The sequence below is a fragment of the Dendrobates tinctorius genome, unplaced genomic scaffold (assembly GCF_039654945.1).
Source record: "Dendrobates tinctorius isolate UK_male_01 unplaced genomic scaffold, ASM3965494v1 ptg000070l, whole genome shotgun sequence".
NCBI classification, from domain to species: domain Eukaryota; kingdom Metazoa; phylum Chordata; class Amphibia; order Anura; family Dendrobatidae; genus Dendrobates; species Dendrobates tinctorius.
The window spans coordinates 95,331,694-95,352,824 of record NW_027361738.1 but is presented as its reverse complement, the minus strand read 5'-3'; the positions used below and the strand labels follow the sequence as shown (position 1 = coordinate 95,352,824).

General features: G+C 45.3%; 1 protein-coding gene across 3 annotated transcripts in view; it reads right to left on the bottom strand.

Annotated features, from left to right (window-relative positions):
- Window positions 1-533: 533 nt before the first annotated feature.
- Window positions 534-21,131, bottom strand: part of BZW2 (basic leucine zipper and W2 domains 2) — a 72,969-nt gene continuing 52,371 nt past the window's right edge. For all 3 annotated transcript variants that reach the window (XM_073582145.1, XM_073582144.1, XM_073582146.1), the window contains 3 exons: window positions 15,732-15,870; window positions 6,542-6,664; window positions 534-939 (listed from right to left, as the gene is read on the bottom strand). In XM_073582145.1, the coding sequence (XP_073438246.1) occupies window positions 911-939; window positions 6,542-6,664; window positions 15,732-15,870 (291 nt within the window). In that variant the 3' untranslated portion in view covers window positions 534-910. The remainder of the gene's footprint in view (window positions 940-6,541; window positions 6,665-15,731; window positions 15,871-21,131) is intronic.

Sequence of the window (21,131 nt, the reverse complement as noted above, 5' to 3'; positions counted from 1 at the left end):
TTCCTGTCTGGCTACTGGATATAGGGGGGTTCCTGTCTGGCTACTGGATATAGGGGGGTTCCTGTCTGGCTACTGGATATAGGGGGGTTCCTGTCTGGATATAGGGGGGTTCCTGTCTGGATATAGGGGGGTTCCTGTCTGGATATAGGGGGGTTCCTGTCTGGATATAGGGGGGTTCCTGTCTGGATATAGGGGGGTTCCTGTCTGGATATAGGGGGGTTCCTGTCTGGATATAGGGGGGTTCCTGTCTGGATATAGGGGGGTTCCTGTCTGGATATAGGGGGGTTCCTGTCTGGTTACGGTATACAGGGGGATGTTCAGTCGTGAGTATACAAGTCCTGGGCTACACCGGGGGCCGAGTCAGGGCATATTATGATTTCCACGCTCCGGCGTCACTTTTCGTTCCTTTTTCCTTTGGAATCCCTCTGCGATGTTTCTCGCTCCTGTTGCACCGCGCCAATTACAGGAACGTTATGTCATTTATGGCGAGTAGAGGTGTAGAATGGCGTAATATGGCGTCACAGACTGCAACCTTAAGATAAAAAGCCTTTATTCCAAAGGGAAAATAAACGGATTAATCTTATGACATCCACAAGCCAACACTGAGCTACGAGTAATCACTAGAGACCTGGACACAAGAGTCGGGACTGTGCCGTTAATTCGGTGCTTGGAGATACTAACAAGTAGGAGGAGTCCATGAAGAAGCGCCGCCCCTTTGTCACAGCTCCCGCGTGGATGGCTTTGCCCAAGATCACGAGACTGACCGGAGGTAGACGTCCAGATGAAGGATCTAATTGCCTGAGTGCACCAATTCTAAACCGGCTCTCCTACATAACAGGGACGACTGGTAGCTCGTAGACTCCCGGCAGACGCGACCTTCACGCCGCTCGTCTGCAGACAGGAGCGCCACTCAGTTCTCTTCTCCTTCAGACTCCGATTCTAGAAGACAGACAACATTATACAAATATTGAGGGACACAAGTGGGGCAAAATGAGAAATGTGGCACAGCAGATTAGGCCATGTTCACACCATGAGCTTTGGGTGAGGTTTAGGCTGTGTGCACACGTAGTTTTTGCGGTGTTATTTTACGCGCAAAATCGCCACGAAAGCGCAAAAGAAAAAAAAAAGCATCCCATGCAATCCTATGGGATTCCGCAATGCTGTGCTAATGCTGCAGATTTTTCCGCTGTGGAATCGCATAGCGGAAAAATCTGCAGCATGCCCATTCTTTTTGCGGAATCGCGGCAATTCCGCACCCATAGGATTACATTGAAAGGCTCATTTTACGCATGTGGCTATGCCCTCCATGTGTGAAGTGAGCGCTTCATGTGCGGATGGTACCCACGGTCTGGCAGAGAGGAGACTGTCCTCCGGGCTCTGCGTACCATAATCCTGTAGAAAATAAAAATACAAAATATTGTTATTCTCACCTTCCGACGGCCCCTGATCTCCTTCCCGCCTCTCACCACGCAGGTCCTTCGTGCAAAGCATTAATGGGACCAGAAGATGCCGGGAGCGTGGTGAGAGGCGGGAAGGAGATCGGGGCCGTCGGAAGGTGAGCACTATGCTTGACAAGTGTGACCAACCTGCCAATCACATTTCCAAGCGATGCTTGGAATGCGCAAGCATTCCACAAGCGTAAAACACTTGCAAAACGCTTGTTTTCAGTGGGAAAAACGCATTTGAATTCGCATGTGTTTTACCCGCAGCAGGAGTGAGGAAATGTTGCGGAACTTTCTGCAGCATTTCTGCAACGTGGGCACTTAGCCTAAGGCCATGTGCATATGTTGCGGATTCTGCTACGGATCCGCAGCGCTTCTGGTCCTGTGGGTCCGCAGCAGTTTCTGCTGCGTTGTACAGTACCGTTGGTTTCAATGGCACATGCTGCGGATTTGCTGCGGGTTTCAATCCGCAGCATGTCAATTCTTTGTGCGGTTTCACACCTTCACCATTGTAGAGGTGTGAAACCGCAGGGCTAATCCGCAGGTATTTTGACCTGTGGATTTTTCAAAATCCGAGCGGAAAAATCCGCAGCCCTTCCAACTACGTGTGCACATACCCTTTAATGTTGTGATTTTCTGCACCCATTAAATGAAATCAGTTACTTGCATTTATTGGAGACAATGTGTTTCAGAACAGATCTCATTTCTTCCTCAGATACAAACTAAAAGATTTACATAATGATACATAGTAATCACATGATCAATGGTGAGGACTCGCGGATACAACAATTACATGATTGATCTATGAATATACAGTTGTGGCCAAAAGTATTGACACCCCTGCAATTATGTCAGATAATACTCAGTTTCTTCCTGAAAATGATTGCAAACACAAATTCTTTGTTATTATCTTCATTTAATTTGTCTTAAATGAAAAAACGCAAAAAGAATTGTCCTAAAGCCAAATTGGATATAATTCCACAACAAACATAAAAAAGAGGGTGGACAAAAGTATTGGCACTGAGCGAAAAATCATGTGATGCTTCTGTAATTTGTGTAATTAACAGCACCTGTAACTTACCTGTGGCACCTAACAGGTGTTGGCAATAACTAAATCACACTTGCAGCCAGTTGACATGGATTAAAGTTGACTCAACCTCTGTCCTGTGTCCTTGTGTGTACCACATTGAGCATGGAGAAAAGAAAGAAGACCAAAGAACTGTCTGAGGACTTGAGAAACCAAATTGTGAGGAAGCATGAGCAATCTCAAGGCTACAAGTCCATCTCCAAAGACCTGAATGTTCCTGTGTCTACCGTGCGCAGTGTCATCAAGAAGTTTAAAGCCCATGGCACTGTGGCTAACCTCCCTAGATGTGGACGGAAAAGAAAAATTGACAAGAGATTTCAACGCAAGATTGTGCGGATGTTGGATAAAGAACCTTGACCAACATCCAAAACAAGTTTAAGCTGCCCTGCAGTCCGAGAGTACAACAGTGTCAACCCGTACTATACGTCGGCGTCTGAATGAAAAGGGACTGTATGGTAGGAGACCCAGGAAGACCCCACTTCTTACCCCGAGACATAAAAAAGCCTGGCTGGAGTTTGCCAAAACTTACCTGAAAAAGCCTAAAATGTTTTGGAAGAATGTTCTCTGGTCAGATGAGACAAAAGTAGAGCTTTTTGGGCAAAGGCATCAACATAGAGTTTACAGGAGAAAAAAAAAAGAGGCATTCAAAGAAAAGAACACGGTCCCTACAGTCAAACATGGCGGAGGTTCCCTGATGTTTTGGGGTTGCTTTGCTGCCTCTGGCACTGGACTGCTTGACAGTGTGCATGCCATTATGAAGTCAGAAGACTACCAACAAATTTTGCAGCATAATGTAGGGCCCAGTGTGAGAAAGCTGGGTCTCCCTCAGAGGTCATGGGTCTTCCAGCAGAACAATGACCCAAAACACACTTCAAAAAGCACTAGAAAATGGTTTGAGAGAAAGCATTGGAGACTTCTAAGGTGGCCAGCAATGAGTCCAGACCTGAATCCCATAGAACACCTGTGGAGAGATCTAAAAATGGCAGTTTGGAGAAGGCACCCTTCAAATATCAGGGACCTGGAGCAGTTTGCCAAAGAAGAATGGTCTAAAATTCCAGCAGAGCATTGTAAGAAACTCATTGATGGTTACTGGAAGCAGTTGGTCACAGTTATTTTGGCTAAAGGTTGTGCAACAGAGTATTAGGCTGAGGGTGCCAATACTTTTGTCTGGCCCATTTTTGGAGTTTTGTGTGAAATGATCAATGTTTTGCTTTTTGCTTCATTCTCTTTTGTGTTTCTTCATTTAAGACAAATTAAATGAAGATAATAATACCAAAGAATGTGTTTGCAATCATTTTCAGGAAGAAACTGAGTATTATCTGACAGAATTGCAGGGGTGTCAATACTTTTGGCCACAACTGTATATTTGTTCAAAGTAAAATCTAAAACTAAATGGAGAACTAATCAGTTAATAGAAAGGGGGGGGCTACAGTGAATATCTGGAACGATTCTCCATTAATCTCTGGTACCCGTCTCATTAATGGTCAGGGATCGGTCCTATTATCAGTCTTCCCACCAATGTGTTATAATATACAACTACGATACATTTTGAATGATTTTGAGGACTTTCAAATTACGAAATGGGGACAAATTAACCAACTTTTTTTTAACTTCTTGGTTCTGTTTCCCAGAGTGTCCTGGAGCGGGATAACTGGAGATGAATGTTCAGTATTTGTAATTCATTTATGGGAACGTAGTTGTAAATGACAAATCGTTGGTAGAACAATACAAGCATCAGGAAATGGATGAATGAACATTGATACATCATCAAGATTTGAAGATCGGGACGCTTAGTATTTCTAAACCTTTTGTTTTTCTTCCCTGAAAACAATAAAGACTTTTGTTGTCTCAGACAAATATAAATAATAGAAGAGATCCCGGAATGTTATAGGGACCGATATGAGAGGTTAATAGAGAACCATTCTGGATATTCACATTGTGCACTTTAACCCCCTGGAGGTTTTCATTAATAGAAAGGGTCTCTCAATGTTGGTTTATAATATTTACGTTTTATCTAGATCCACATATCCATCTTTCTAATTGGCTGATCATTAATTGATCACATCGGTATCGTTTTTTAAAAAATTAAATAATAAAAAAAAAAAATAAAAAATAAAATCACAGAATCACAATCTTTTTTGCAAAACGTTGTCTCCCATAAAGACCTTTATTATTTTTACATTTCTGTCCTGTACAACGCCTTTTCCCCCCATCCATGATTGAGCTGACAGCACTCTGACAGCATGTGCAAATTTTTGCCTGGGTCCATTTGGTAAAAATGGCACTGGAACTGTAAAGGGAGGAGGGGGATGAAGCTGCAGCTCCTCCATGGGTCTAGGATACTGCATGCTGAGACAATGGAATGTCTCCTTCCATAAACACACATCTTACTATTTACCCACAAGCCACCAAATCTTGCCATGTACCCACTGTCTAGCACAGTAACCGCCACCCCAAAACACAAAAAACTGAAATAACGGCTCGCCACCAGGCGGCAGCACATGTACATAGTACTGCCATTTTAAGAATTTAATATAATACCAATATCTGATGTTAATTGGGTGTATATGCGCAGATCAGACTCCTTCATTAGCTGATATTGAAAGAATGGAGGATCAGCCATGCTGAATTTTAACATGCCCAATCCTTTATTTCCAGAAGAGATAAGAAGCTGTCAAATAAGTCTGACAGCTGCTTATTCTCTTTCCCCAATTGAAATAAACATGCAACAAGTAAATATGGCGGGGTCACAAGAAATAGCTATTGGACAACAGTTACCCAAAAGTGGATCTTAAAGGGACCCTGTCACATTGACCATGCAGCTTGTAGAGCAGAGTGGCGTAAAGATTTGTGAGAAAAGTTTCAGTATAACTTTACAGTAAAGTCATTGAAATCCCTTCTTACTTTGGATTTAGGAGTCCAGTGGGCGGTCTTAATCAGTGACTGACAGCCATTTGTAACATTTATACAGGAGAGGGTCACAATCAGCAGAAGTAGCAGGGATTTCAACCAAGATGGGCTTGGGGAAAAATATTACATATGGTCTATAGCAGTGTTCCCCAACTCCAGTCCTCAAGAGCCACCAACAGGTCAGGTTTTAAGGATTTCCTTAGTATCACCCAGGTGGTGAAATTCTTGCCTGTGCAGGTGAGCAGATCTCACCTGTGCAATTTTAAGGGAAATCCTGAAAACATGACCTGTTGGTGGCTCTTGAGGACTGGAGTTGGGGGAACACTGGTCTATAGATTGCACAGGATGAGGGCTTCCCTCTAGGTGTCTACCTGCCATGCAGAGTCCAATATAAAACTTACAGAAAACTATTAACCAACTTCCACTAGGGGGCAGCACATACCAACAAAACTCACAGCAGGAACCCACAGTGCAGAAAGGAAACAGCAAAATCAGACGCTAGCGACTGGCTCATGCTGCATAGTCATCTTAGTGCAGCTTGCTAGACATTTGGGGCCCGATGCCTCAATTACCATTCCATTTATTTTTATATATTTTTTTAATTAGTCTTGTAAGGATCTGTTGACTTTCTAGCACCAGTTATAAAAATGAGTCATTTTTTTTTTTGCAAAAAAAAAAAAAAAAAAAAAAATCAAAAACAAAATTTTTTTTCTGGTACACACAAAAATCACCATGGTGATGGTAGTGTGTGTATGTGTGTGTGTGTGTGGGGGGTTATCAGGAGCACATTTGTGTAACAGTTTGGCAACTTAAAAAAAAACCAAAAACTCACCAGCAAATTACAAAGAGCGTTTGGTGCAAGTAGAAGAAAAAAAAAAAACCTAAAAATAAAAAAAAGCTTCAAATCCAAAAGTAAATCTGTTTCTCAAACTTTACACAACGTCTGGGCTGACCTAGTTTATGTCATTACTTTGCATGACTTTGGTGCGTATTGTAGCATATAAGCCCTCTGGTCTGAACCACAAAACCCTAAACACATAATAAATGTGGTGAGCGGAGTGAACCCAATACTTTTAAAGACAAGCGGTGGAGTTTGCTTTACCTTCTTCTGCATTTTGTAACCACTCCACAAACTTTTTCATTTGGTCAAGAAAGACGCTTTTCCCCTTGGCGACGTGCGCTTCCTTGTACCACTTCAGAATGGCTTCTTCTCCCAAGACATCCGCTGAAATCCAGAACAACAGGAATTAAGAACACGGCTACCTGTGACCTAAACACTCGAAAAACGTTACAAGACAAGTGTAACGATAATGTAAAGTATCATGTATTTTTCCCTATTTCCAGAATCTTCTATTCACTTACTGAGCTCTGCTATGCCAGTGGTGAGGGTTTGACCCCACCCTGTTCTTTTCCTTTTTTTTTGCCTGTCATGCCTGCGAATTTCTGCTCACTCACAGCCTGCACACACTCAGTGTAACCTGAGACACCAGCGAGTGATTTCCCTCCTCACAGCAGGGAGCTTCTTTGTCTTTCCACCATGTGAGGACTTCCTATAGACAATAATGGGAATCTAATCATTTGGTCATAAAGCGATGTGAGGTTGTGATAGAAAAATAAAAACTACATATCTGGGACATGCATTGACTAAGCTTCATAGCCCATGTTTTTCCCGGTTCCAGAGGTAACCGAACCAGAGAAATGGATTTCTCCTGAACCGAGTGGAATAACTAGTCCGAGTTTTGAATCAGTGGAAAGCTAATTTCAATATAAGACGAATGAGGGTTCTGCCGATATTCTGCTAGATTCTCAAGCCCAGTTATGATTGTTGTAAGTTTTCAGAACCAGATCTATAACTCTGAGCTGTGGGAGGGTGCCGAAAAACCAGCCCCTTTAGTGACGTCACAAGCCCAGGGGTATAAGCCACTTTCACACAGGACAGCCCTCATTCTAGCCTGGGAAATTGCTGCATCCAGACCCTCCAATGCATTGTGATGTTTGGCTCCTCCTACCAGCCTGGTTCTGCCTGAAATGATCTAAGTAACATGTGAGTGCCTCTTTTCTTCTGTTAATCCTCTTTTTTATTTGTAATCGTATTGTACATATTTTCATTGTCTCATATTGTAAAATCTTTTTATATCTTTGTAAACACTGCCTGTCTTTTGGGAGTAAGATATAAAATTATTAGCTCCGTCGCCATGCTATATACCGAACTTTCACGTGCCTGAAGTGATTGCGCTACTAATTTGGGTTGGCTTCGTACCCCTTTATTAATTTTAAATATTAATAGAGAAAATCGGAAGCTGGGGGCAGCGAAGTGTGTTTTGGCTAGGTGGGGTAGCTGGCAGTGAAGGAAGGGGTTTTATATGCTGATTGTGTGGCTGCGGCCAAAGCATTTATAATTCCCTCGCTGCAGCGTGCCTAATAGCCAGTGCACATCACGTGGCCCGTCCGGTGACTAATTATCCTAGGTGCAGTTCCCTGACTGACCTGAGGGTAAGGGGGGTGCCGGAGAACTGCGAGTTCCAAAATGGAACTGAAAAGTGGGATATACACAAATCCGTGCAGTTCGTGACATATAGCGGAGAACAGTGGAATAACTTCAATAAGCCCCTGCGATAAATTGTTAGGGAAAGACTAGCTTGCTGTTTTCATCACATTGTGACAATGGTGGGATAACTAAGATAAGCCCCCTGCACATGTGATAGCCGTGTTCGGTCAAAGGTCAATATAACCCCCTACCCTGACAAGTTGGACAATTTTAATCTGTAGAGGATGAACTAAAAGGACAAGAAGAGGCCTGAAAGCTGCCGCGTCACTGAATGTACGGATTCACTGTAGAATTAGCACTGGACAGGGGGGAAAGGAATGAGATACAAATAGGTGGGTCTAACGTTCTCAGTGATCGATTACAAAATGGATGTCACAGCGGCGGCTGTGCCTGCCGCCGTTCCTTCAGCAGCAGGGCCCGCTGCCGCTTTCACTCACTGGGTCGCGTCCCACCGTGCCGCCTTCCTCCCTCACTCACGCGGTCCCGCGCATGCACCTTAGGCCGCGGGCGCGCGCCCTGCAGGACTTTTAACCCTGCAGCGGCCATTCTGAGGACAGGGCTGGCCAATCATCTGCTGGCGCAGGGTATATCATGTGTCTCCTCCCTGTTGGAGGCGCCCGATTATCGCGTGCCCTGCCTGCGCTAGTCCTGGCCGCCTTACTGTGTTCATCCCTTCCCTGTGCTCCGTTCTGTCTTGTTCCCCGTGTCCTAGTTCCTGCGCCGTCCTGTGCTCCGTGCCCTAGTTCCTCTGCTCCGTCCTGCTCCGTGTCCTAGTTCCTGCTCCATGTCCTAGTCCCTGCTCCGTCCCGTGCTCCGTTCCACTCCTGTCCTGGTTCCCTGTGCTCGTCCTACTCCTGGTCCTGTAACTGTGTCCCTTCCTGTGCCTTTTGCCCGATGCAGGATCCACCACCCGGTACCTGCTTCGTCCATCTCCTGAGGTCTGGTATACAGCATCCCGTTCTCCGTCCGGTACATCCCGTTCTAGTACGCTGTGCTCGGTCCTGCACTTTATCCTGCCTGAGGTACACCCCAGTCCCTTGAGCTGTCCCTCTTGGTTCCAGCTGTCGCGGTGTCTAACTCCCGCAGGCCTGACCCTAATGGTCCCTGTATAGGGGTTGGTTCCACCTGGTGCGCTCGCTCTCAGGGGCTTCAGTTCCGTGACCAAGAGGGTCCACTCTCGGACTCTACGCTTCCCAGAAGCGTCACAGTATAATCAGACCATGGACCCCGCTGGTGCCGCGGCGGCTACACAGAATTACTCTTTTTGCGGGAAAACCAGACTCGAATAATGGCCTTTATGAAGTCCATGGACACCCGGCTTTCCACTCTTCAGACCACCGACACAGGAAATGCCCCCCTGCTAGCAGGCCTCCAGCAGGAGCTTGATGCCCAGTCCCACATCCTGAGATACATGGCATCCGTAGATGATCGACTACTTACCCTGCAGTCCTCTGCTGCTGCCTCGGCTTTTCCCCGGGACCCAGTATCTCACCCGCCGCCACGTTTGGGGAAACCCCCTAGGTATAGCGGAGACCTCAAGCTGTGCCGAGGGTTTTTGAACCAGTGTCTTTTGCACTTCAAGCTCCTGCCCCAGCAATACCCCTCTGACCGGGCCAAAGTAGCCTTTATTGTGTCCCACCTAGAGGGGGAGGCCTTAGCTTGGGTAAATCCCCTATGGGAGAGGGATGATCCCGTGGTATCTAGTATACAAAATTTCCTGGATACCTTTTGTAAGGTTTTTGATGAGTCCGGGCGGTTGGCCTCTACTACCGAGGCTCTTTTTAATCTCAGTCAGGGTTCCTTTACTGTAGGACAGTACGCCATCCGCTTCCGGACACTTTCCTCAGAGTTAGGGTGGAATAATAAGGCTTTGGTTGGGGCCTTTTGGAGAGGGCTTTCTAGCAAAATAGACGAGCTTGCCGGCCGGGACACTCCAACCACCCTGGAGGACCTCATATCTCTAGCCACCCATACAGATTTATGGTTCCTAGAGCCCTCTCGCGAGGCTATTAGAGAGGAGACCCTTTAGGCTATACCAGGCTCCCATTCCTCGCTCCCCCGTGCTGCCTACTAGTGCTGCTCCTGAGCCCATACAGGTGGACCGGGTAAGATTGTCCAAACAGCGGCGGAGGGAGAGAATGACGCAGGGTTTGTGTCTTTATTGCGGGGGATCCAATTATTTTTTGCATACTTGCCCAGAGAGACCGGGAAATGCTTCCACCTAGGCAAGGTAAGAGAGGCCTCCCTAGGGGACCCTGATTCCTCTCTGCCCCTTACCATTTCAGCTTTAATTATTCTAGGTCGGGAGCGTAGATCTGTGGAGGCGTATGTGGATTCGGGTGCGGCTGGTAATTTCATTTGGCTCGAAGAGATGGACAAGTTCCGGATTTCGTTGGTTACCCTTGAAAACCCGCGTGCGATCGCCTCTGTGGATGGCAAACCGTTACCTGAGCCCATCACCATGGTTACCGCCGAAGTGGAGTTGCAAGTTGGAGCACTTCATCTGGAAAGAATACCCTTTTACGTCCTGCCCAACTTATCTCACGCCGTACTCCTTGGCCTACCCTGGCTCAGGTCGAATGAGCCAGTTCTAGACTGGCGTTCAGTGGAGATTCTGCGCTGGGGCCACTCCTGCCATGAACGCTGTCTGCTGTCGATTGCCCGTCCTAGACCGCTACAAGTTCCTGTCGATCTTCCTGGGCTTCCCCCGGCTTACCACTTGTACGCCGTTATCTTCAGTAAAAAGGAGGCGGAGTCTCTACCGCCGCATCGGTCCTACGATTGCCCAAATCAACCTGATTCCAGGGGCTACCCTTCCCAGGGGGAGAATTTATCCACTGTCTCCAGAACAAAACTCAGCCATGTCAGGGTACATTCGGGAAAACTTGGCCAAGGGTTTCATTCGGAAATCCTTTTCTCCTGCGGGCGCTGGTTTTTTCTTTGTCCGGAAGAAAGATGGATCCCTTCGGCCATGTATTGACTACCGAGGCTGGAACAATATCACAGTCAAGAATAGGTATCCCCTTCCGCTAATCCCTGAACTCTTTGACCGCCTGAGGGGGGCCCGGGTCTTTACCAAGTTGGACCTGCGCAGGGCCTATAACTTGATCCGAATCCGTGCGGGGGACGAGTGGAAATCTGCTTCAAATACACTGGATGGTCATTACGAATATTTGGTCATGCTGTTCGGGCTCTGCAATGCCCCGGCGGTCTTCCAGGAGTTCGTTAATGAAATCTTTCGGGACCTACTGTACTCATGTGTCGTGGTATATTTAGAGGACATCCTCATCTTCTCACCTGACTTATCCTCCCATAGGAAGAGTGTTCGTCTGGTCCTACAACGCCTACGGGTGAATCGACTCTACGTAAAGGTGTAGATAAGCCTGTTTGAGCAAATTTCGTTGCCCTTCGTGGGGTATATTATCACGGACTCCGGGTTGAAGATGTATCCCGAGAAGCTGTCCGCCGTACTCAAATAGCCACGTCCAGTCGGAGTAAAAGCAATCCAGCGGTTTCTAGGCTTTGCAAATTATTATAGGCAGTTCATCCCCCACTTCTCCTCGGTGACCAAGCCCATCACTCTTCTGACCCGGAAAGGGACAAGATCTAACGTTTGGCCTTCTGAGGCGGATGACGCCTTTCTTGCCCTGAAACGGTCTTTTGTATCAGCTCCGATCCTACACCGCCCAGTAGCCAGCAGGTCCTTCGTCCTAGAGGTGGATGCCTCCTCCACTGGAGCCGGGGCGGTCCTTTCCCAGCGGGCGCCTGCGGGGCGTTTGGTTCCCTGTGGGTTCTTTTCTAAATCATTCTCCCCCGCCGAATGCAACTATTCAATTGGAGATCGGGAATTGCTGGCCATAAAAATGGCTCTGGAGGAGTGGCGATATCTTCTGGAGGGGGCGGTTCATCCCTTTACAATCTTCAAGGACCACAAGAACTTAGCTTATCTTCAGTCAGCTCAAAGACTCAATTCTAGGCAAGCCAGATGGTCTTTATATTTTTATCGCTTTGACTTCAAACTCCATTTTCGGCCTGGGAATAGGAATACCAAAGCGGATCCTCTTTCCAGGTCTTAGCAATCTCCTGAGGCGGAGGAGGTCCCTTCGCATAACATCAAGCCTGCCAAAGTTATCACCGTGGCTCCCGTGAGTCTTTCCCCTATCCCACCAGGCAAAACCTTCAATCCACAGAGCAAAAGACTGGAGGTGCTACGCTGGGGGCACTCCTCCAAGATTGGAGGACACGTCAGGACCAAGAAGACCCTCACTCTTCTCTCCCGTTATTATTGGTGGCCTTCCCTTCGCCAGGATGTGACAAATTTCATAGTCTCCTGTACAACCTATGCTCAGAACAAGGTGCCTAGAAGCCTCCCTTCCGGTCTTCTTCATCCTCTGCCTCTTCCCGAGGCTCCTTGGCAGCAAATCGCCATGGATTTCGTCACTGATTTACCTCGCTCCTCCAGATGTACTACTATCCTAGTAGTGGTAGATCGCTTCTCCAAGATGGCACATTTCGTTCCATTGCCCGGCTTGCCTTCAGCACCTGAGTTAGCCAAAATCTTCATCCATCAGATCTTCAAACTGCATGGACTCCCTCAATGAATTGTGTCTGATTGAGGAGTTCAGTTTACTTCCCGATTCTGGAGAGCTCCCAGTAAACTCATGGGTATATCTCTGGACTTTTCCTCCGTCTATCATCCTCAAACCAACAGCCAAGTAGAACGGATTAATCAAGTATTGACATCCTACCTGCGTCACTTTACTAACATCCATCAAGACAACAGGGCTTCTCTTCTTCCTTGGGTGGAGTTCGCCCATAACAACCATCCTAATGAATCCACCACCAAGTCACCGTTCTTTGTGGTCTCAGGCCGGAACCCTGGTGTTCCGCTACCCATTTCCATATCTTCTGGGGTCCCCGCAGCAGATGCCCTCTCCTTGGAATTTTCTCAAGTCTGGAAGGAGACCAGAGAGGCTCTTGCAAACTCCAGTGCCCGGATAAAAAGACATACGGACAAGAGACGGAGTGATCTCCCACCATACCATCCTGGCGACAAAGTCTGGCTTTTGACCAAGCATATCCGCCTAAAAGTCCCTTTGTACATCGGTCCCTTTGAGGTACTTGGACGCATCAACAACGTGGCATACAAATCGAGATTGCCGACTTCACTCTGGGTCCCTATCGCCTTCCATATCTCGCTCCTTAAACCTCTCGTTCTTAATCGTTTTCACTCGGCACCACTTCCGTCCCCTCAGCCAATTGGAGCCGATAACACCTTTCAAGTAAAAGACAATCTAGCCATGAAGAGAGTTAGGGGAAAAACCTTCTTCCTTATTGATTGGAAGGGATATGGTCCTGAGGAAAGGTCCTGGGAACCCCGGGAGAATGTTAACGCCCCATGTATTCTGAAAATATTTTTGGCCAATCTCAGAAGGGGGAGACTTAAGAAGGGGGGTACTGTCACAGCAGCGGCTGTGCCCGCCGCCGTTCCTTCAGCGTCCCGCCGTTCCGACAAGCGCCCCCACTTGTCACCTCCTTCCTCCCTCCCTCACTCACTCGGTCCCGCACAAGCGCCTTAGGCCGCGGGCGCGCGCCCTGCAGGACTTTTAACCCTGCAGCGGCCATTCTGAGGCCAGGGCTGGCCAATCATCTGCTGGCGCAGGGTAAATCAGGTGTCTCCTCCCTGTTGGAGGCGCCTGATTATCGTGTGCCCTGCCTGCGCTAATCCTGGCCGCCTTACTGTGTTCTTCCCTTCCCTGTGCTCCGTTCTGCCTTGTGCCCCGTGTCCTAGATCCTGCTCCGTCCTGTGCTCCGTTTCCTAGTTCCTGCCCCATCTTGTGATCCGTGCTCTAGTTCTTCTGCCCCGTGCTCTGTCCTGCTCTGTGTCCTAGTTCCTGCTCCGTTCCACTCCTGCCCTGGTTCCCTGTGCTCGTCCTACTCCTAGTCCTGTACCCGTGCCCCTTCCTGTGCCTTTTGCCCGATGCTGGGTGCTGCATCCACCACCCAGTACCTGCTTCGTCCATCTCCTGAGGTCTGGTATACAGCATCCCGTTCTCCGTCTGGTACATCCCGCTCCAGTACGCTGTGCTCGGTCCTGCACTCTATCCTGCCTGAGGTACACTCCAGTCCCTTGAGCTTTCACTCTTGGTTCCAGCTATCGCGGTGTCTGACTCCCGCGGGCCTGCCCCTAACGGTCCCTGTAAAGGGGTCGGTTCCACCTGGTGCGCTCGCTCTCGGGGGCTTCAGTTCCGTGACCCAGAGGGTCCATTCTCGGACGCTACGTTTCCCAGAAGCATCACAATGGAAAAATAAAGGCCCAAAACAAGCAGAGAATGGGGCTAGCAGATTTATTCTTTTCTTATAAAGTTTAATGGCTCTATAAAAACTCAATATAGTAGATCATTTATATTGTGGACACAATCACAATAAAAAGGGTAATATAAACACTGGAAACAAAGGGCAATACTCATCATTACAAGACAATTAGGAATTCAGCAGCGACTTCTTTTGCCAAGGTTTTATCTATAATAATCCTGCAGAAATTGTATGTGAATACAACAGCTGAGCCCACAATGTATACCGACAAATCACAGCTCATTTACAGAGAGGAGAGATGATTATTCAGAATAACTGGGCTGATTATAAATAAAAATGTAAACGTATTCCTACCTACGCCAATCTAGTATGAGAATATAACTACTATAATACTGCCCCTATGTACAAGAACATAACTACTATACTACTGCCCCCCTATGTACAAGAATATAGCTACTATACTACTGCCCCCCTATGTACAAGAATATAGCTACTATACTACTGCCCCCCTATGTACAAGAATATAACTACTATACTACTGCCCCCCTATGTACAAGAATATAACTACTATAATACTGCTCCTATGTACAAGAATATAACTACTATAATACTGCCCCTATGTACAAGAAGATAACTACTATACTACTGCCCCTATGTACAAGAATATAACTACTATAATACTGTCCCTACGTACAAGAATATAACTACTATAATACTGTCCCTACGTACAAGAATATAACTACTAAAATACTGTCCCTACGTACAAGAATATAACTACTAAAATACTGTCCCTACGTACAAGAATATAACTACTATATTACTGCCCCCTATGTACAAGAATATAACTACTATAATACTGCTCCTATGTACAAGAATATAACTACTATACTACTGCCCCCCTATGTACAAGAATATAACTACTATACTACTGCCCCCCTATGTACAAGAATATAACTACTATAATACTGCTCCTATGTACAAGAATATAACTACTATAATACTGCCCCTATGTACAAGAATATAACTACTATAATACTGCCCCTATGTACAAGAATATAACTACTATAATACTGCCCCCTATGTACAAGAATATAACCACTATAATACTGCCCCCTATGTACAAGAATATAACTACTATAATACTGCTCCTATGTACAAGAATATAACTACTATACTACTGCCCCCCTATGTACAAGAATATAACTACTATACTACTGCCCCCCTATGTACAAGAATATAACTACTATAATACTGCTCCTATGTACAAGAATATAACTACTATAATACTGCCCCTATGTACAAGAATATAACTACTATAATACTGCCCCTATGTACAAGAATATAGCTACTATAATACTGCCCCCTGTGGAGAAGTTATACCTACTAACTAGTTACATTTCTTACAGCAGTTTCTCAGCTTACGTCTCACCTTTATAGAACAGGACTACGATCTTCTGGAAGGCCTTCATGAAGTGGATGTTGTCGTAACAGTATTCTTGCACTTTCTGAAGCAGGACGAGCTCGGATTGGCCTTGAGTGCTGAACACGGCCAGCAGAGGAGAGTATTGCTAAAACACAAGGCGATAAGATGTGACCATTATTTATACAATATACCAAGATTAAATGTAACAGTATCCCCATCCTGAGCCACCTCGTGTCTTACAGCTGCCATACATATTAGAGAACTTCTTTAAAGATTGGAGAAATGAGGAATGTTACCCGTTTTATGTATATTAATGGTTATAGATATTGGTCCTAGAAATATGGCCCTAATCAAGGACTACAATAACCTACAGTCATATGTAAAAGTTTGGGCACCCCTATTAATGTTAACCTTTTTTCTTTATAACAATTTTGGTTTTTGCAACAGGTATTTCAGTTTCATATATCTAATAACTGATGGACTCAGTTATATTTCTGGATTCAAATGAGGTTTATTGTACTAACAGAAAATGTGCAATCTGCATTTAAACAAAATTTTACCGGTGCAAAAGTATGGGCACCCGTATCATTTTCTTGATTTGAACACTCCTAACTACTTTTTACTGACTTCCTGAAGCACTAAATTGGTTTTGTAACCTCATTGATCTTTGAACTTCATAGCCAGGTGTATCAAATCATGAGAAAAGGTATTTAAAGTGGCCACTTGCAAGTAGTTCTCCTATTTGATTCTCCTATGAAGAGTGGCATCATGGGCTCCTCAAAACAACTCTCAAATGATCTGAAAACAAAGATTATTCAACATAGCTTTTCAGGGGAAGGATACAAAAAGTTGTCTCAGAGATTTAACCTGTCAGTTTCCACTGTGAGGAACATAGTAAGGAAATGGAAGAACACAGGTACAGTTCTTGTTAAGCCCAGAAGTGGCAGGCCAAGAAAACTATCAGAAAGGCAGATAAGAAGAATGGTGAGAACAGTCAAGGACAATCCACAGACCACCTCCAAAGACCTGCAGCATCATCTTGCTGCAGATGGTGTCACTGTGCATCGGTCAACAATACAGCGCATGCATAACGCCTTTTTGTATGACCAAACAACTCAATCTTTGTTTCATCAGTCCACAGGACCTTCTTCCAAAATGTAACTGGCTTGTCCAAATGTGCTTTTCCATACCTCAGGCGACTCTGTTTGTGGCATGCTTGCAGAAACGGCTTCTTTCGCATCACTCTCCCATACAGCTTCTCCTTGTGCAAAGTGCGCTGTATTGTTGACCGATGCACAGTGACACCATCTGCAGCAAGATGATGCTGCAGGTCTTTGGAGGTGGTCTGTGGATTGTCCTTGACTGTTCTCACCATTCTTCTTCTCTGCCTTTCTGATATTTTTCTTGGCCTGCCACTTCTGGGCTTAACAAGAACTGTACCAGTGTTCTTCCATTTCCTTACTATGTTCCTCACAGTGGAAACTGACAGGTTAAATCTCTGAGACAACTTTTTGTATCCTTCCCCTGAAAAGCTATGTTGAATAATCTTTGTTTTCAGATCATTTGAGAGTTGTTTTGAGGAGCCCATGATGCCACTCTTCATAGGAGAATCAAATAGGAGAACTACTTGCAAGTGGCCACTTTAAATACCTTTTCTCATGATTTGATACACCTGGCTATGAAGTTCAAAGATCAATGAGGTTACAAAACCAATTTAGTGCTTCAGGAAGTCAGTAAAAACTAGTTAGGAGTGTTCAAATCAAGAAAATGATAAGGGTGCCCATACTTTTGCACCGGTCAAATTTTGTTTAAATGCAGATTGCACATTTTCTGTTAGTACAATAAACCTCATTTGAATCCAGAAATATAACTGAGTCCATCAGTTATTAGATATATGAAACTGAAATACCTGTTGCAAAAACCAAAATTGTTATAAAGAAAAAAGGTTAACATTAATAGGGGTGCCCAAACTTTTACATATGACTGTATCTACACACCTTCCTAGCCGTGGAGGTTGGCACCCTAGAAGAAGTCGATTATTTGGCGCCCCCACTCGGACGTCATCTGTCCCTATCTCCCCTAACTCACCCTGGATACAAAGGTGAGAAAACAATAAATGAAAGGAATGAGATGAAGGAAGGGAAAAAAAAGGTTATATGTAGTCCCAGAAGACTGGAGAAGAGCAAATGTTGTTCCTATCTTCAAAAAGGGAAAGAAGGTGGACCCAGGCAACTATAGGCCGGTGAGTCTGACTTCTATACCAGGAAAGATCTTTGAACAAATTATTAAACAACATGTATGTCAATACCTGGATAAGAATGAAGTGATTAAACAGAGTCAGCATGGGTTTGTAACTAATAAGTCATGTCAGACTAACTTAATTTCCTTCTATGATGGAATCACTGATTGGGTGGATCAAGGAAATGCTGTAGATATATTATATCTTGACTTCAGCAAAGCATTTGACAAAGTCTCTCATACAATCCTTATTGAAAAAATGACTAAGTATGGAATGGACAAGGCAACTGTTAGGTGGATTCATAACTGGCTTAGTGATCGGACCCATAGAGCGGTCGTAAATGGCTGCACATCCAGTTGGAAGAATGTCTCAAGTGGGGTACCACAGGGCTCTGTCCTGGGCCCTGTATTGTTCAACATCTTTATCAACGATTTAGATGAAGGAATTGAGGGTAAACTGATTAAATTTGCTGATGACACAAAGCTAGGAGGGATAGCTAATACTAGAGAAGAGAGAGAGAGGATTCAAAAAGATATAAATAAACTGGAGAAGTGGGCAGCAACTAACAAAATGGTTTTTAACAGGGAAAAATGCAAAGTACTACATCTGGTTAATAAAAATGAAAAAAGTATATACAGAATGGGAGGAATAGGGCTAAGCAACAGCACATGTGAAAAAGACTTGGGTATACTAATAGATCACAGACTGAATATGAGTCAACAGTGTGATGCAGCAGCAAAAAAGGCAAATGCAATTCTAGGATGTATTAACAGAAGCATACAGTCTAGATCACGTGAAGTCATTATTTCCCTCTACTCCTCTTTGGTCAGACCTCATCTGGAATATTGTGTCCAGTTTTGGGCGCCACATTTTAAAAAAGACGTCAACAAACTGGAGCAAGTTCAGAAAAGAGCGACCAGAATGGTGACCGGTCTGCAAACCCTGTCTTATGAGGAAAGGTTGCAGGATTTGGGAATGTTCAGTTTGCAAAAGAGAAGACTGAGAGGAGACTTAATAGCTGTCTACAAATATCTAAAGGGCTGTCACATTGCCGAAGGATCAACTTTATTCTCATTTGCACAAGGAAAGACTAGAAGCAATGGGATGAAACTGAATGGGAGGAGACACAGATTAGATATTAGAAAAAACTTTTTGACAGTTAGAGTGATCAATGAGTGGAACAAGCTGCCACGAGAGGTGGCGAGTTCTCCTTCAATGGAAGTCTTTAAACAGAGGCTGGACAGACATCTGACTGGGATGATTTAGCGAATCCTGCTTTGAGCAGGGGGTTGGACCAGATGGCCCAGGAGGTCCCTTCCAACTCTACCATTCTATGTAGAATATATATTAATGGGCAAGAAACATCTTATATCATATTAGGAGTGACCCTAAAAAAGGTACTAATCTCAATAAGAGACCAACAAAAACCGCATACAGCAATGTTATTGCACCCAAAGTACAGGTGCTGATAGAATGAAATATGGATATAAAATCCAAAGGTGCATCACAATGCGGTTCCTAAACAATATTTTCATGAAAAAGTCAAAACATGGCCTACATATATAATGCTCATATGAGATAACATATGGATATAATTAATCCAAAAAATGAAAAAAGCATGTATGACCATGCAGTTACTTATCAGAGAGAGTAGAAAATCGCCTCAACGCGTTTTCCCGTTGTTGCGGTTCCTCAGGAGGCCTATAACTTTAGTACCATCAATGCTGGATATGTTCTATGATGCCCCAGATACCATGATGAAAAAGGCTTTTGGATTAATTATATCCATATGTTATCTCATATGAGCATTATATGGGGATCGAGAATCTCAGCAGAGAAAGACCGCGGCCTCGATACCAAGCAAAGAACACATTCCAGGTATGGTGGTAAATTCGTGCTGAAGCAGACTTCCGGGCGCTAATCACTGTAGCGACCACCTCGCTCCCGAACCCTGCCTGGGCTAGAATCCAAGATTCATCGGCCATGCCGTCAAACAAAGGGTCCCTGAGTTCGGGTGGCAAATCGGCCCTTGAGACAGTAGATCTGGGCGCCAAATAATCGACTTCTTCTAGGGTGCCAACCTCCACGGCTAGGAAGGTGTCTAGATAGGTTATTGTAGTCCTTCATTAGGGCTTTTTGTCTTTGTGGATTACACGGGAATAGGTGTTTTTTATTCAAATTATCAATAAAAGTTTTTAAAGGGAATATATGTACACAAATAATATGGATTTATTCCTTTGCTTATTTAAAAAGTTTGTTATCCTAGAAATATGGATATGGATTTTTGTGATAACTCACCGTAAAATCCTTTTCTCCGAGACGCTCATTGGGGGACACACATACTGTGGGTGTATGCTTCTCTGCCGCTAGGAGGCTGACACTAAGTGAAAAAAAGAGGTTAGCTCCTCCTCCGTCGTATACACCCTCGCCCCTATTGCGGGCGAAACTCAGTTTGGTGCCAAAGCAGTAGGAGGACAACAAAATCAGCCTTAATACAGGTACAACATGTCCAGAAAAGGACCATCCTTATATCACATAAATAAATGCGTATTAACTAAACAAAAACAGAGCCAACTGGCTAATAGGGTGGGTGCTGTGTCCCCCAATGAGCGTCTCGGAGAAAAGGATTTTACGGTGAGTTATCACAAAAATCCATGTTTCTGCGTCGCCTCATTGGGGGACACAGATACTGTGGGACGTCGTAAAGCAGTCCCTGGGTGGGAGAATTGACTCACCGATCCAAGCTACATGCACCTCTTGTTTAAAAGGTGCGCCACCGCTGCTTGGAGAACCCTTCTACCCAGGCTCGCATCCGCCGAGGCCTGAGCATGGATATTATAATGTTTGACAAATGTGTGCAGGCTGGACCAGGTTGCTGCCTTGCAAACCTGTTCCGTCGAAGCCTGGTGCCGAAGCGCCCAAGAGGCGCCCACTGCCCGGGTGGAGTGCACTCTGATACCTGCTGGAATCAGCGTGCATCTAATGCGGTAGGACTCGTGAATAGTAAATCAAATTCATCTGGCCATGGTCGATTTTGAGGCCGTGAGTCCCTTCCCGCGCCCTTCGGGGAGCACGAACAGCGTGTCCGTCTGACAAAAAGGGTGCCGTCCGCGACACGCACCTCCGGAGGGCTCTTACTAGGTCTAATGTGTGAAGAGCCTTTCCCA